At 42.0% G+C, this 15244-nt stretch overlaps 1 protein-coding gene across 1 annotated transcript in view; it reads right to left on the reverse strand.

Annotated features, from left to right (window-relative positions):
* LOC125440828 (collagen alpha-6(VI) chain-like) overlaps positions 1-15244 on the reverse strand; it is a 75081-nt gene that overhangs the window by 26961 nt on the left and 32876 nt on the right. Inside the window, exons 19-22 of the mRNA XM_048510858.1 lie at positions 7952-8014; positions 5953-6018; positions 4354-4407; positions 3196-3231 (exon numbers count right to left, since the gene is read on the reverse strand). Coding sequence (XP_048366815.1) covers positions 3196-3231; positions 4354-4407; positions 5953-6018; positions 7952-8014 — 219 coding nt within the window. The remainder of the gene's footprint in view (positions 1-3195; positions 3232-4353; positions 4408-5952; positions 6019-7951; positions 8015-15244) is intronic.

A 15244-nucleotide genomic window follows, 5' to 3' on the forward strand; every position in this document is an offset into this window, starting at 1 on the left:
ATAGTTTCAGAGAGTAGCCATGTTGGTCTGTAGTAGAAAAGCTAGATTCGAGTCCAGTAGAACCTTCCAGACCAACAAGATTTTTGGAGTATAATTAAATTATATGCAAATTAAAACTTCCTTTGTCAGATACTCCAGAAATCTTGTTTGTCTCAAAGGTGTTGCTGGACTCAGATCTATTATCACAATGTTATTCTTGTGCATGAGCTTCATAACATACGGGGGGGGGGGGGACCTCAACCACACCTGCGATTAAATAAGAGACCGGGGCCACTAGATGCTGTGACAGATACGGTGATGGAAATGGACCGAGGTGTTTCTGTAGCTGAGAAGAAGGGGAGAACGTGTGCTCCACCAGATAGAAAGACACAAATTCCCATAGACAAGAAAACATGCTAGCCCCTTGATGTGTTAGCATGTCTTGATAGGAAGGTCCAAGTCTGGTGGGCTTGAGCCCAAGACCTGGCACCCAGAGCTAAGGGCCCTGAAGCACACATGAGGCAGGGTCTGAAAAGGTTTGCTATTGCTTTGTCCGGGGTATTGCTGGAAGCCTGTGGTTGTGTGCCTTTGGGTGTGTTCTGCGGTGTATTTTGCTATGAAGGATGACAATTACATGAAGGAGAGTTGCAGATGCACCAATGGTGGAAGCATCTTGTAACTGACAAATACCCTAGATCCGTGGTGGCGAACCTTTGGCACTCCAGATGTTATGGACTACAATTCCCATCAGTCCATGCCAGCATGGCCAATTGTAGGGGCTGATGGGAATTGTAGTCCATAACATCTGGAGTGCCAAAGGTTCGCCACCACTGCCCTAGATCATGGGTCTGCAACCTGCGGCTCTGGATACTTTATTTCAGCCTTATACTGCAGCTCTGTGTGGCCTGGAGGTTGGAGGTAGCATGGGTGTGTCCCTCCAGCTCTCCAGAGCAGCGCTGGAAGGAAAGGTGTGTGGAGGGGCCGAACAGGAGGCGGCTCCATGCGGGGTCGCCTCTCTGGCTCAGTAGATCACCGGGCCAGCGGAAAACGGGTCCAAATGGCTCTTTGGGTAGTAAAGGTTGCCGCCCCCTGCCCTAGATGGTAAGTAACTAGCTAGTAATTCTTCTTTTTGTTTATTTTGCTTAGTGGATCTAGATTCTGTCCTTTGTAGTATCTTGATTTTGTGCCTTATAGAAATAAAGGGGTTTTTTTTAGATATAGTCTGAATGAGTCCTTACCCACCTTCCTGACTACTTGGCATGCTACCATGTGACACTCCTGTGCAGTGGGCCTTGGGCAACCCACAAGAGAGAGTGGGAGCTGGACTCTACCCCAAAATGATGGCAGTGGCAGTGAAAATGGGGGCTAAAAGCAGAGCAAAAAGGGGTGACTAGTCTTGCCCCACGCCATGATGGAGATCACATCAATTCTTCATTCTTGAAGGACAGTAATTTTGATCAAATTATACTTTCTTCTGAGGACTCCAAAACAGAACAACGTAATCTACCCAGTGGTATACATGCAGGCAAAAGGATGGGAGGTTTGGAGGGGTGGAAGTTGTGTGTATCCCACTATCTCCATGTAATGCACCCTTTTTGTCAGCTGCAAGTTTCATATGTTTGGAGCATGAATTACTTGCAAGGCACTGAAAGGGGTGATTCGGTGAAGATATAGTGTGTGTGCCAAGACCTGTCCTTACCTCCAGTGCTTCATTTTGCTAGCAAGTGCCAATATGTATACAGGTGAGGGAGGAAAACATGATTGTGTTACAGTTCTCCATGCCATAAGTGCAGTATTACAGTGGTCGATTCTGCACAGCATAATAATAAAGGGATTACATCTGTTATTTTTTTAATCTGGATCTATTTTATTCTGTTTTTGTCCTTCTCATGGATGTCTGTTTTCTTTCTGTCTCTTCACACAAACCGCTATTAATATTTTTCTAACAATGCAAACGGGCAGGAGCAAACATCCCATTTTCCCTGTGTTCTGACTGGCGGTTCCATCACCACAGTCTCCCTTCGGCCATCTTACACCTTCTGTTAAGGGAACGCTTCTGATTGGTGGTGAATCTACCACAACCCCAGGAGCCCAAGCAGGACCTCTCCCTCCCATTTCTACAGCATGGGGGGAAATGTTTGGGGCTTTGATGTCACAACACATGTAAACATGAAGCAAGCAAACCTCCCCCTTAATGTTGTGGTATACAAAATAATAAAATCTGTCCAAAAAGGAAGCAAAGCAATATGTTCCAAAGGTCTGCATCTGAATGCTACATGCTCTGAGCACCCAAAAAATAAAAAGGAAAGGAAATGAGACCATTGCTCGCAACTGCCTTATTTGTTGTGAATCCATTGCTGTACACATTTGGGTGAAATGGTGCTCACAGTCACTGCAAAGGGGAGAAAATAAGCGTGGGGGAAATTTCTGAAATGGTGGGCTGTCACACTGGTTGCAGCTCAGCAGAAACGAAACTGACATAACATAAAGCAGAAGAATTGGTGACTGGGCGGGAAAAATAAAGTGATTGGGTGCCCGTGCTGTTCCCACGGAAGTGGGTCCAACTGGGATTTTTTTAAAAGATCATGATTTGGGCGTTTTTGAAAAACCTGGGTTGAGGGAAATATAATGGGTCAATCCCACTTTGAGGAGGGGACCCATGGGAAATGCTTCCCCAAACCGGGATATTTCCCTTCATCGACCTGTTAAATTTCTACCGTGCGGAATGAACCACTGTTAGTATCGCATCCTTAACGATTGTTTTAATTTGATAGTGAACAATATTCCCAACCATATTTTTTTGAAAATTTGTAAAATTTGTAGAAGGGTCTAAGGATTTATCTTTCAGAAATCATAACATCAGATAAAAGAAAATGGAAAACCAAAACCAAAGCTGTTATTTCTCAAAAAAATGAAATATAAAGAAAGGATAACTTTTTGGTCCATCTCCCTTGGAGTTTTTTCTGTCTCTTTCCACTTGGACACCACTACCACTTGTTTTGCAGTGGTTTTCCAATGATTTCTTAAGTTACCATCTGTCTGAGCAGCATATGTTGAGCTATACTTGTTGAACAAAGAACAGGTAACTATATTTTCATAAGCTTCTTCATTCTGCCCTTTACAAGACTTTCGATGTTGATTACCGAATCTGCTATCCTTGCATATAATCCTCAATACTTCACTTACTATAAACTTGTGGAACTATGGAGAACATACCATTGGCCCCGGAACTCCTCTTTGTCCCTCCGCTCCCTGAAGAAAAGAAACTTTGATTACATATAAGTTATTGCTGGACTAATTAATCATGTAAATCCCCTCCTTAATTTCAACAAATGTTGATTTGTATGAGTTCCCTTTGTAGTGGCAGTATATGTGTGTGTCCAAATGCAATGGGAATCAATTTGTCATCTCTGTATCTCTTTTCAGAAACTAGCTTTTAATTTGTACCTCAATTCCAAAGCCTCCAGCTTGAGGAGGATGTGAGAACAGGTAGGAGAAAGATTATAAAAAGCAATATTTATGACTGCCTTTGTAAATCCAGGATTGGGACTATTCCTAAATAAAAGGAGAATATAGGGATTGACAAGGAAGCATTCATTGCTGGAGGGACATAACAGTTCCTTGGCCTAGCCAAGTCCAGTTCTAAAATGCTGCGTAAAAGATACTTATTTGCCAAAATGCAAAAAGTTTACAAATGCAGAGAGAAATCAACCTTATTTTGTCCTCCTTTAATAATAAAAGATACTGCCAAGAATAGCTTTCCAAACAGATTGCTGTTTAGTAGGTTTGCCAGGCATGGTGTGGCAATCAATGGGAAAAAGGGGACGTGAGGGATTCTGAATGTGCAGGGGATCAACATCTCCACTGCAACGATGTCACCTCCAGTGCCATCCAGAAGTTATATCATCATGCTGGGAATGACACTTTAGCATGTGTCCAAAAGTCTACAGCTTAACCAAATGCTAGAGTATTGCCTAGCATGATTATGTCATTTTCAGGTCGCACCAGAAACAATATCACCAAGCTCAACACCAATTATGCCCCTCCCCATTTCACACAGGCATTTCCTCCTGCCATCAAGCTGAGCAATGGCAAGGAATAGGAGCCAGGGGTAGGCAATCTCCTGCCCCCTGCAGAAAACTGGCAACCCTATCTGCAAGTAAAAATGGTTCTTCGAATGTTTACTGTATTTAAGAATGGTTGCAAGAAATTATGGATTCCCCCACAATGAGGTAGATGCTGCGAATTCTGGAATCTCCATCTAGCTAAGCCTCCTATTCTGTGTTACTAAGAAAAATCAGTTTCTCAATATCAGTATTATTTACTTATTATTATTTGTTTACTTTTCTGCCAAACCAGGGCATTAATTCTTACCGTGTTGCCTTTAGATCCCGCAGAGCCTGCTGAACCATTTGGTCCTCTTTCACCCTTTGGATGGAGAATTTAATCTCATGTTGTTATTCTTCAACAATAATGTTAATATTTCACCTTTTTAAACATTTACAAGGATAGATGAATGCAGAGTAGCTACCCAGGCTGCCATATGGGAAAATCACAATATAGAATATACAGAAAAGAGCATGAGTGCGGGACTCCTCCCCACTCTCCCAACCCAGGCTTGCTGGATGTGCCATCCCTCCTTTCTCTTTCCCAGGCAATATATGGCCCCTCCTGGCTCCAGGTGGTTCAGGAGCAGATGTTCAGCTGCCCTTTCTTGACCAATGCCCTGGATCCAGTCCTGCTGATGGGCTTGCTGTGTGGGGTAGACAGCGATGGATGGGCGGCTCAGGATGGTATTGGGCCCACTTACCTGGGCGGCTTGGCCACTCTGGGTCTGGGCTTTTCTGTTCCCCTCTTCTTCTCTCCCTTTCTCTCTCTGTCTCACTCAAGCTCCCTAATTCATTCCCCTTATTCCCCTCCTCTCTTCACTACGTCTTCCTTTCCCCTCCCTTTCTGTCCTGTTGCCTCTTATTCCCTCCCCCCTCCAAGTCCTGCCCCTTAAAGCCCTTCCTCCAACACTCCAATAGGCTGAGGGCTGTTATTCTGGCCAATCTGGGCTGCCTTGCCCATGGCCTCACTTCCATTTCTAAGTTAAGGAAGGGTGGGTGCTGCATACCTCCTCCTTCCCCAGAAGCATCAGCAAGTCCAGCCTGCTGCTGGTGGCCCTGGGTGCTGGAGTGGGGCAGAATGCTGGGCCTTCACAACCCTATGTCGGCCCTCCCATCGCCCTCCTCCACCCACCGCTGATGCTGGGGCCCAATTCTCACCCGCTGCCAAGCTGGATCTGTTTGCAGCCTGGCATTGCCACACTAGCATGCTGGAGGAGTGTGGGGGAGACGGGGAAGCTCCAGTTGGTGGCTGGGTGGAGGAGTGCTGGGTGCCCACTGGTGGGGCAAGGGAGCACCGAGAATTGGCTGGCAGGGCAGGAGAGCAAGGAGAGCAAGGTTTTAGAAGCAAGGATGCTGGCAGAGTCTGGAGCAGCAGCTGCCATAATCTCCAGACAATTAGTAAAAAACGGCAATAGAGAAGCTCGAGTCACAAGGCTATATTTGTCACATGATTACTATTGCTATCAAATGGTAACTATTACACATCAGTACAACCTTTTAGACAAATTTCTACTAACATATCTAAAGTTCTAAAGCAATAAAGGAAAAAATAATAGATCTATGTTATTTTCTTTGCTGCTGCTTTACTTCTCCCCCACCTCTAAAAAAAGCCCGCATCACAGGTCAGGCATACAATGTAGTCTGAAAGAAGAAGATTACTTGCCTCATTGTCACTGGATAGTTTCTTACTAGAAATGTTTTCATTATTTTAAATTCACACTTAAATCTATGACAAATTAATTACTCCTATTACATCAATTTATGTAGTATGCTTTCAGAGCTATGACTTCACACTAAGGGTTGCATTTTTAGTACTTGAAAACAAATAAGTTGAAGACCAGTTCATAACTAGAAAGGTTATTACCTTGCTCCCACGTAACCCATTGGGGCCAACTGCTCCTTTAATGATGCTGTCTACTCCAGGATTACCCTAAAAAATAGTTCTTTAGTTTTCATTTTTAAACAAGCCAATTCTCACTCAAACTATTCAACAACATGCAGGAGTTAGTTCTCTGAGCTCTATGTCTTGTGATTTCCAAACTCCTGAAAAGCAACGTTTTCTGTTCTAGATACAAGAATATAGCAGACCTTTCTACCAATCTTCTAGTAAAATTCCAAGTACAATATTGAGATCAGGACATACATTCTCACAGAGGTCATTGATGGTCAGTTGAGTTTGAAGATACTTTTTTTTAAAAAAGCAGCATTTTTCTGTAGCATGTGATAGTTCACTGTTTTGAACCATCCATACTACACTGGTTCACTTGGGTCAAATAGGTATATAACTCACCACAAGTTCCTTCTGAAATACATAGAATTTAAGAGTCTTCTGTGATTAATTAACAATGAATTAAGAATGCAACGAGACTTGTAGCAGATACCCAACAGCCATACACTCACATGAAATTGGGTGCATGGGAGGGGAAAGTGAATCTGCTGTCAAAATATACCCAACATCAGTCCCATACTTTAAAAAACCTGAATAGCTACAGTATAGTGTTTTCCTGAAATTACAGATGTTCTCTAGGTTACAGAGATTAATAGGAAATGGAAGCTTTGAAGGAAGAATCATATCTCTGCTGAGATCCCTCCTTCTTCCCAAAATCTGCTCTGTCCAGGAATCACCTCTAAATGACAAGGAATTTTCTGAGTTGCAATTGACACCCTAGAGAGCTAAACCCTTGAGCCATGATCCTGATTTGATTCAGAGACCTATGACCATTTTTTTCAAGAAATGCCTGAGATTTTTGGACATAGAATTACCAGCATGAGGCCCTTACTGATATAATATTTATTTCAAACAATCAGCAGCTGTTTTATAGATGTTTCCAATTTATAGTCTGCTGTGGAAATGACTAATGTGTATGACTATACCTAGACAATACTTTTTCTACTTTGGGAAGACATATAGAAGACATATAAGAAATACAGTGTTTATTTCAAATCACTTTTCTATGAATTTCTGAGTAAGAAACTACTACTTTTAATGTATCGTCTATAGACTCAGTGTAGTTGTAGAAAGTGTCTCTCTCCTGTTAGGGTTTGTTCCTGTGCACTGTAGTAGACATACAAACAACTTTGCTGGTAAGACTGAAAGTAACCAAAAGAACCTGCAGAAGTACTGCTGTGGTTTAATCCAGTTTACAATGCAAACCTTCTAATCCACCAACATACTTGGAGGCAGAAAAAATATGCATCATATCGGGAGTATTTTCAGCAGTGGTACTTTTAAGATATATATTAGGGCTGATCATTCAGTAAATCCAAATGATCAAAAAACCATTTCAGCTTTTTCGGGGAAGTTTTGCACTGAAAAACCCCCAGAACCAAATAACCTGGTTCCGAAAAAGCCGAATAGGTGTTGGCTTTTTCAGCTTTATTAGCCGCCTACTAGTCCCAACTTCACAAGCAGGGAGGGGGCCAACAGGGCTGCCTGTGGAGCTCAAAAGCCCTGATCTCCACAGGCAACCCTCCGTCCCTACTGATGAAGGTGGCTCCAACTTCACAAGCAGGAAGGTGGCCCCGCACAGCAAAATGCAGGGGTCAGGTGAGTTGGCTTGTAATGTTCACATTCAGCTTTAAAACCCTGAAAGTTTTCAGGTCTTTTTCAGCCAAACCTGAAAATGACTGAAAATGACTATAAAGGTGGCCACAACTAGTGAATATCAGCTCCCAGTCAAGGCATGGATTAGGCATTCTGATTCCTTACAACTTCAGAAAATGATGACACACCAATTAAGAGTAACTGCTATTATGTAACAACTTTTAGTGGAGTATACATGAGATCTGAAAATGCAACCACATCCTTAACTTAAAAGGTAAGGTAAATATAAAATATACTAAGTATGTTCAAGAAAACTTACGGGATCTCCTTGAAAGCCTTTCGAACCAGGTTCACCAGGAAGTCCTCTTGATCCTGGATTGCCCTGGAAATGTTGGAAATAGATTTTTGGCTTCCTTTGAAAATCCTTTCAATTGGATCTGTCACAGTTTCTGACCTCTCAAACGTCATCTTTATTTTTGATCCCTGATTGTTTTCATATCCAGAGAGTAGAGAATTTGCTTTGCCTATTCATGTTTTTGTAACCATGAGGACTGACTAATGTGATGTATTTTATATGGGGCTCCTCTTGAAGACAACTTAGAGGATATATGGCTGATTCCGCACGGGCTAAAAACAGCAGTGTGAAAATGGTGTGAAAACAGTATAAACCCTTTTACACCGTTTTAAACCCTTTTACACCATTTTCACACTGTTTTCACACTGCTGTTTTTGGCCCATGCGGAATCAGCCTATCTGAGGCAGAATGATGCAATTTACCTGCTAATAAATATTGGGACATCATAGAGTCTTAAATTGGACAGGCCCTTATAGGTCAAATAGTCCAACCTCTGCTCAGTGAAGGAAATCCAATGCAGGGTATTTTTCTCATTTGGTAATTGAATAGTGTTATTGTAGTACAGCATTATCACAATAAGTAGAATAGGTTATTTGTGTTCTCAGCTTTCCTATTTTTTAAAGCAAGTTCCCAGTCTGTTCCATTGCAGAGATACAAGGGGACAGCATATCTCTGCAACAGAAAGTGTTAGAGGCTTTTAATTAAAATGAAAGCTAAGAATCCATGGAATCTTTAACACATTTGGGTCCAGTTCGCACAGCACAAACAAGACCTCTGTGAGACACCTTAAAAAGAGTTGACTGCCTATTTTCACTCCACACACCAAAATGAGATCTTACAAAGATGTGACTTCTGGGCGCTTTCCAGACAGCAAAGGCATCAGAGGGGGAAAGGGCTGTTTCCTGCATGACAATTTTGCTGTCTGGTCAGTTTCACCCAGTGGTGGGATTCAGCAGGTTTGCACCACTTCAGCAGAACCGGTTGTTAAAATGGTACTTGTAAACAACCAGTTGTTAAATTATTTGAATCCCACCACCAGAACCAGTTGTTAAATTATTTGAATCCCACGACTGGTTTCACCCTCAGAACGTGCCCGACATTTTGCGTGCAGCTGAAGGGATTCTTCCTGCAGCCATCTGCTGAAGATCGTCCCAGGACGTTTGCTCTGCAAACTTCAATCCTGGGTGTCTTCTCAGCCCAAAAAGTACATCGTTGTACTCAGCTGGTCCTGCCAATTCTGGCAATATATAGTTTCCCTGTTTTCTTTTTAATTTCTGAGGAGCTATCTTTATATTGACACAGACATAAATAAGAGAATCTTAACTGCTGGAAAGATGGGTCTGCTGCCCATTGAAAAGTGTTGTGATAACCTGCCCTTTGCAGACCAACTTTGGCCGTTTCCGCACGGCCCATAAACGACGGCCTGGGGGCGGTAAAAACGCCACCCCCAGGCCGCTGTTCGCACAGGCGCCGCTACTGCAACGCAGCAGCTGCGACCTGAATGCGCTTCCCTCCCCCCAGGGCGGCGTCAGGCCGCCCTAAACAACAACCCTTTAAAGGGTTGTTGTTGGGGAGGAAGTGTCTTCCCGGCGGCGCGGTTCGCACCGCGCCGCCGGGGAAGAGCGCCGTCGCCCTCCTCCGTTCTACTCCGCGATGTCACCATTAAATTAAGCCTGCTGGCCATCCGGGCCCCGCCCGCACTGTCACTCCGACCTCCAGAGGTCGGAGGGGCAGCATGGGCGGGGCTCCGAAGATCTTTGGCGACGACGAGGACATCGTGAGTCGAACTGAAGAGGGCGAAAACGCATCGGACGACCTCAGCAACCTGCGCGCGCGCTTAGCGATGCGAGCGGGCTTGCGCCCCCATAAGCACTCTTGGCGGCGTGGGGAAGTACTAAGGAGGCGACGTCTTGAAGCCCGGCCTTAGTTTCTTTTTTTATTACTGCACTGAAAAAACAAGTCGGTTTGTGGAGGGCAGGTCAACTCAATGCTTTTCAATGGGTGGCAGACCCATCCTCCCAGCAGGTAAGATTCTCTCATGTGTGTCTGGCAAGGAGGAGCCAGGCAGGAGAAGCCTTGCAAAAGGTTTAAGGCGGAAAGTGTACTTTGAAGTGTTTTTTTTAAAGACATCTTGAGCAGAAATAAGGCATCTAAGGACATCTTGAGGAAAAGGCTGAGTGCCTTCCAGGACATTTTTCTTTTGCATCCTCAAGATGTCTTATTTTAGCTGTGTGGAATGGACCATTGTTGTAACATTATACACATATTGACTGTAAAAGATCCAAAAGCCCCAGTAACCCCAATAACCTGGGGGAGCGGTAGCGCTGTTGCCATGGGACTGGGACGGGGAAATTGTGTGGAAACCTGCCATGTGGAAGCCCTGTCGCCACTGTGCCAGCAAGGGTTAAACCACATAGGTTGTCCTCATGTGGAAACCACCTGATATTATTTTTATGTTTTAGGAGACATCATTCTATTATTCTAATCTTTTATAATGATCCTGAATCTATTACAATCCATATTGCATTAATTTCGTGGTTCCAATCCTCTGAGAATTCATATGAATCCTTTCTCATTCAATCACAGTCTTTCTAATTCCATTCAAATCCACCACTGAGGCAATAACAGGATTTTCCCTGGAATTTCTCGAACCTCTTAACGAGGAATATATATTTAGATTGCTCAGCCAAAGACTGATTGATATGGAAATTCAGTCCCTTCACCCAGTACAACCTGCAGTATGTTCCTCAGATTTTCTAAACCTACCCATCCTACATGGGAAGATAGCAAAATACTTCTATAGTCTCGACAATTAATACCGTCGCCAGAGCATTTTATGCTTGCCAGAGTAAACGCCTTTCCTTCTAAAGTTACAATCGGGAGATTTCAAGGTGTTTTATTCGCTGACAGACTATGCCCATGCTCTGTTAATGCCGTGGATACAATACAGCATATCCTCCTAGAATGTCAGCTACACTCTGCATTAAGTAATTGCTATATAATCCCCAGTATTAAAGCTAAAACAAATCTGCCTTCGACTTATGTGAGTGAAGTATTTGCCAGTGATGCATCTTCTGCAGAGATAACCTTTAGGGAATTACGCTACATATCTAGCAGAAGTAATATCCCAAAGACCCGGTACTAAAATGTGTCCCTCAATGTATCAAATCATCTAGAATTACATTGATTTGATGTCTGAAGGCTCAGGTCGTTGTGATGAACATGGGAAGTCCTTCAAATCAGTTTTGATTAAAATATATGGATGTTGCGGTGTGTCTCCGGAGAGTTTGTGTATGATTTGTCCTAACTTGGTGAACTGGATTCCTCGTTGTATTGCTGTTTATCATACAAACATACTGTATGCAGAATTATTTATGCCTAATAAAGGTTTACTGTACTGTACTGTACCACATAGGTTGTCCTCATGTGGAAACCACCTGATATTATTTTTATGTTTTAGGAGACATCATTCTATTATTCTAATCTTTTATAATGATCCTGAATCTATTACAATCCATATTGCATTAATTTCGTGGTTCCAATCCTCTGAGAATTCATATGAATCCTTTCTCATTCAATCACAGTCTTTCTAATTCCATTCAAATCCACCACTGAGGCAATAACAGGATTTTCCCTGGAATTTCTCGAACCTCTTAACGAGGAATATATATTTAGATTGCTCAGCCAAAGACTGATTGATATGGAAAGTGGTCCCTTCACCCAGTACAGCCTGCAGTATGTTTCACTCAGATTTTCTAAACCTACCCATCCTACATGGGAAGATATGCAAAATACTTCTATAGTCTCATTATTACAGTCCATCTCGTCATAGAGCATTTATGCTTGCCAGAGTAGCGCCTTTCCTTCTAAAGTTACAATCGGGAGATTTCAAAGGTGTTTTACATTAAGCTGCGACGGGCTATCTTACATGCTCTGTTAATGCCCGTGGATGCAATACAGCTTCATATCCTCCTAGAGATAGTCAGCTACACTCTGCATTACGTAGTCACTATATAATCCCGATTATTAAAGCTAAAACAAATCTGCCTTCGGCTTATGTAGTGAAGTATTTACTTAGTGATGCATCTTCTGAGATAACCTTTAGGGTCGCTACATATCTAGCGGAAGTAATATCCCAAAGACGGTACTAAAATGTGTCCCTCAATGTATCAAATCATCTAAATTACATTGATTTGATGTGCAGAGGCTCGAAGATCGTTGTGGTGGTATGGGAAGTCATTCAAATCAGTTTTGATTAACATATGGATGTTGCGGTGTGTCTCCGGAGAGTTTGTGTATGATTTGTCCTAACTTGGTGAACTGGATTCCTCGTTGTATTGCTGTTTATCATACAAACATACTGTATGCAGAATTATTTATGCCTAATAAAGGTTTACTGTACTGTACTGTACCACATAGGTTGTCCTCATGTGGAAACCACCTGATATTATTTTTATGTTTTAGGAGACATCATTCTATTATTCTAATCTTTTATAATGATCCTGAATCTATTACAATCCATATTGCATTAATTTCGTGGTTCCAATCCTCTGAGAATTCATATGAATCCTTTCTCATTCAATCACAGTCTTTCTAATTCCATTCAAATCCAACACTGAGGCAATAACAGGATTTTCCCTGGAATTTCTCGAACCTCTTACCCAGGAATATATATTTTAGATTGCTCAGCCAAAGACTGATTGATAATGGAAATTCAGTCCCTTCACCCAGTACAACCTGCAGTATGTTCCTCAGATTTTCTACCAAGCCTACTCCATCCCTACATGGGAAGGCTGATAGTGCAAAATACTTCTATAGTCTCGACAGTCCATCTGCGTCGCCAGAGCATTTATGCTTACGCCAGAGTAAACGCTCTTCCTCCTTCTAAAGTTACAATCGGGAGATCTTCAAAGGTGTTTTATTCGCTGACCAGACTATGCCCATGCTCTGTTTAATGCCGTGGATACCGCAATACAGCATATCCTCCTAAGAATGTCAGCTACACTCTGCATTAAGTAGTCACTATATAACTCCGGATTATTAAAGCGCTAAAACAAATCTGCCTTCGGTTTATGTAGTGAAGTATTTACTTTAGTGGATGCATCTTCTGGAGATAACCTTTAGGGTGGCTACATATCTAGCAGAAGTAATATCCCAAAGACGGTACTAAAATGTGTCCCTCAATGTATCAAATCATCTAAATTACATTTTGATTTGATGTCTGAGGCTCAGGTCATTGTGGTGCAACATGGGAAGTCATTCAAATCATGTTTTGATTAACATATGGATGACTGATTGTGTGTCTCCGGAGAGTTTGTGTATAGAATTTTGTCCTGGGAACTTGGGTGTGAACTGGATTCCTCGTTGTGTTGCTGTTTACTCATATACACAAACATACTGTATGCAGAATTATTTATGCCTAATAAAGGTTTACTGTACTGTACTGTACCACATAGGTTGTCCTCATGTGGAAACCACCTGATATTATTTTTATGTTTTAGGAGACATCATTCTATTATTCTAATCTTTTATAATGATCCTGAATCTATTACAATCCATATTGCATTAATTTCGTGGTTCCAATCCTCTGAGAATTCATATGAATCCTTTCTCATTCAATCACAGTCTTTCTAATTCCATTCAAATCCACCACTGAGGCAATAACAGGATTTTCCCTGGAATTTCTCGAACCTCTTAACGAGGAATATATATTTAGATTGCTCAGCCAAAGACTGATTGATATGGAAATTCAGTCCCTTCACCCAGTACAACCTGCAGTATGTTCCTCAGATTTTCTAAACCTACCCATCCTACATGGGAAGATAGCAAAATACTTCTATAGTCTCGACAGTCCATCTCGTCGCAGAGCATTTATGCTTGCCAGAGTAAACGCCTTTCCTTCTAAAGTTACAATCGGGAGATTTCAAGGTGTTTTATTCGCTGACAGACTATGCCCATGCTCACTGTTAATGCCGTGGATTACAATACAGCATATCCCTCCTAGAATGTCAGCTACACTCTGCATTACGTGAGTCACTATATAATCCGGATTATTAAAGCTTGCAAAACAAATCTGCCTTCGGCTTATGTAGTGAAGTATTTACTTGAGTGATGCATCTTCTGAGAATAACCTTTAGGGTAAAGCGGTTACATATCCAGTTTGCGGAAGTAAATATCCCAAAGCACGGTACTAAAATGTGTCCCTCAATGTATCAAATCATCTAAATTACATTGATTTGATGTCCTGAGGCTCAGGTCATTAATGGTGAACATGGGAAGTCATTCCAAATCAGTTTTTTTGATTAACATATGGATGTTGCGGTGTGTCTCCGGAGAGTTTGTGTATGATTTCAGTCCCAAATGCTTGGTGAACTGGATTCCTCGTTGTATTGCTGTTCTATCATACAAAACATACTGTATGCAGAATTATTTATGCCTAATAAAGGTTTACTGTACTGTACTTTACCACATAGGTTGTCCTCATGTGGAAACCACCTGATATTATTTTTATGTTTTAGGAGACATCATTCTATTATTCTAATCTTTTATAATGATCCTAAATCTATTACAAATCCATATTGCATTAATTTAGTGGTTCCAATCCTCTGAGAATTCTATATATGAATCTTTCTCATTCAATCACAGTCTTTCTAATTCCATTCAAATCCAACACTGAGGCAATAAAGGCTATGAAGGATTTTCCTTGGAATTTCTCGAACCTCTTAACGAGGAATATATATTTAGATTGCTCAGCCAAAGACTTGACCCAGTTGATACTTGGAAATTCAGTCCCTTCACCCAGTGACACAACCTGCAGTATGTTCCCTCCAGATTTTCTACCAAACCTACCCACTCCTACATGGGAAGATGTGGCAAAATCACTTCTATAGTCCTCGACAGGGTCCGACATCTACAAATTAAGCTTGGGAGGCCATTTATGCTTCTGCCAGAGTAAACTATGCTTTCTCCTTCAGCTAAAGAGTTTAAGCAATCGGGAGATTTCAAGGTGTTTTATTACAGCTGAGCAGACTATGCCTACATGCTCTGTTAATGCCGTGGATACAATGCAGCGCCTATATCCTCCTAGAATGTCAGCTACACTCCTGCATTACCACATAGTCACTATATAATCCCGATTATTAAAGCTAAATGGAAACAAATCTGCCTTAGGCTTATGTAGTGGAAGTATTTACTTAGTGAGTGCATCTTCTGAGATAACCTTTAGAGGTCGCTACATATCTAAGCGGAAGTAATATC

Source organism: Sphaerodactylus townsendi, linkage group LG11 (genome assembly GCF_021028975.2).
Source record: "Sphaerodactylus townsendi isolate TG3544 linkage group LG11, MPM_Stown_v2.3, whole genome shotgun sequence".
NCBI lineage: Eukaryota > Metazoa > Chordata > Lepidosauria > Squamata > Sphaerodactylidae > Sphaerodactylus > Sphaerodactylus townsendi.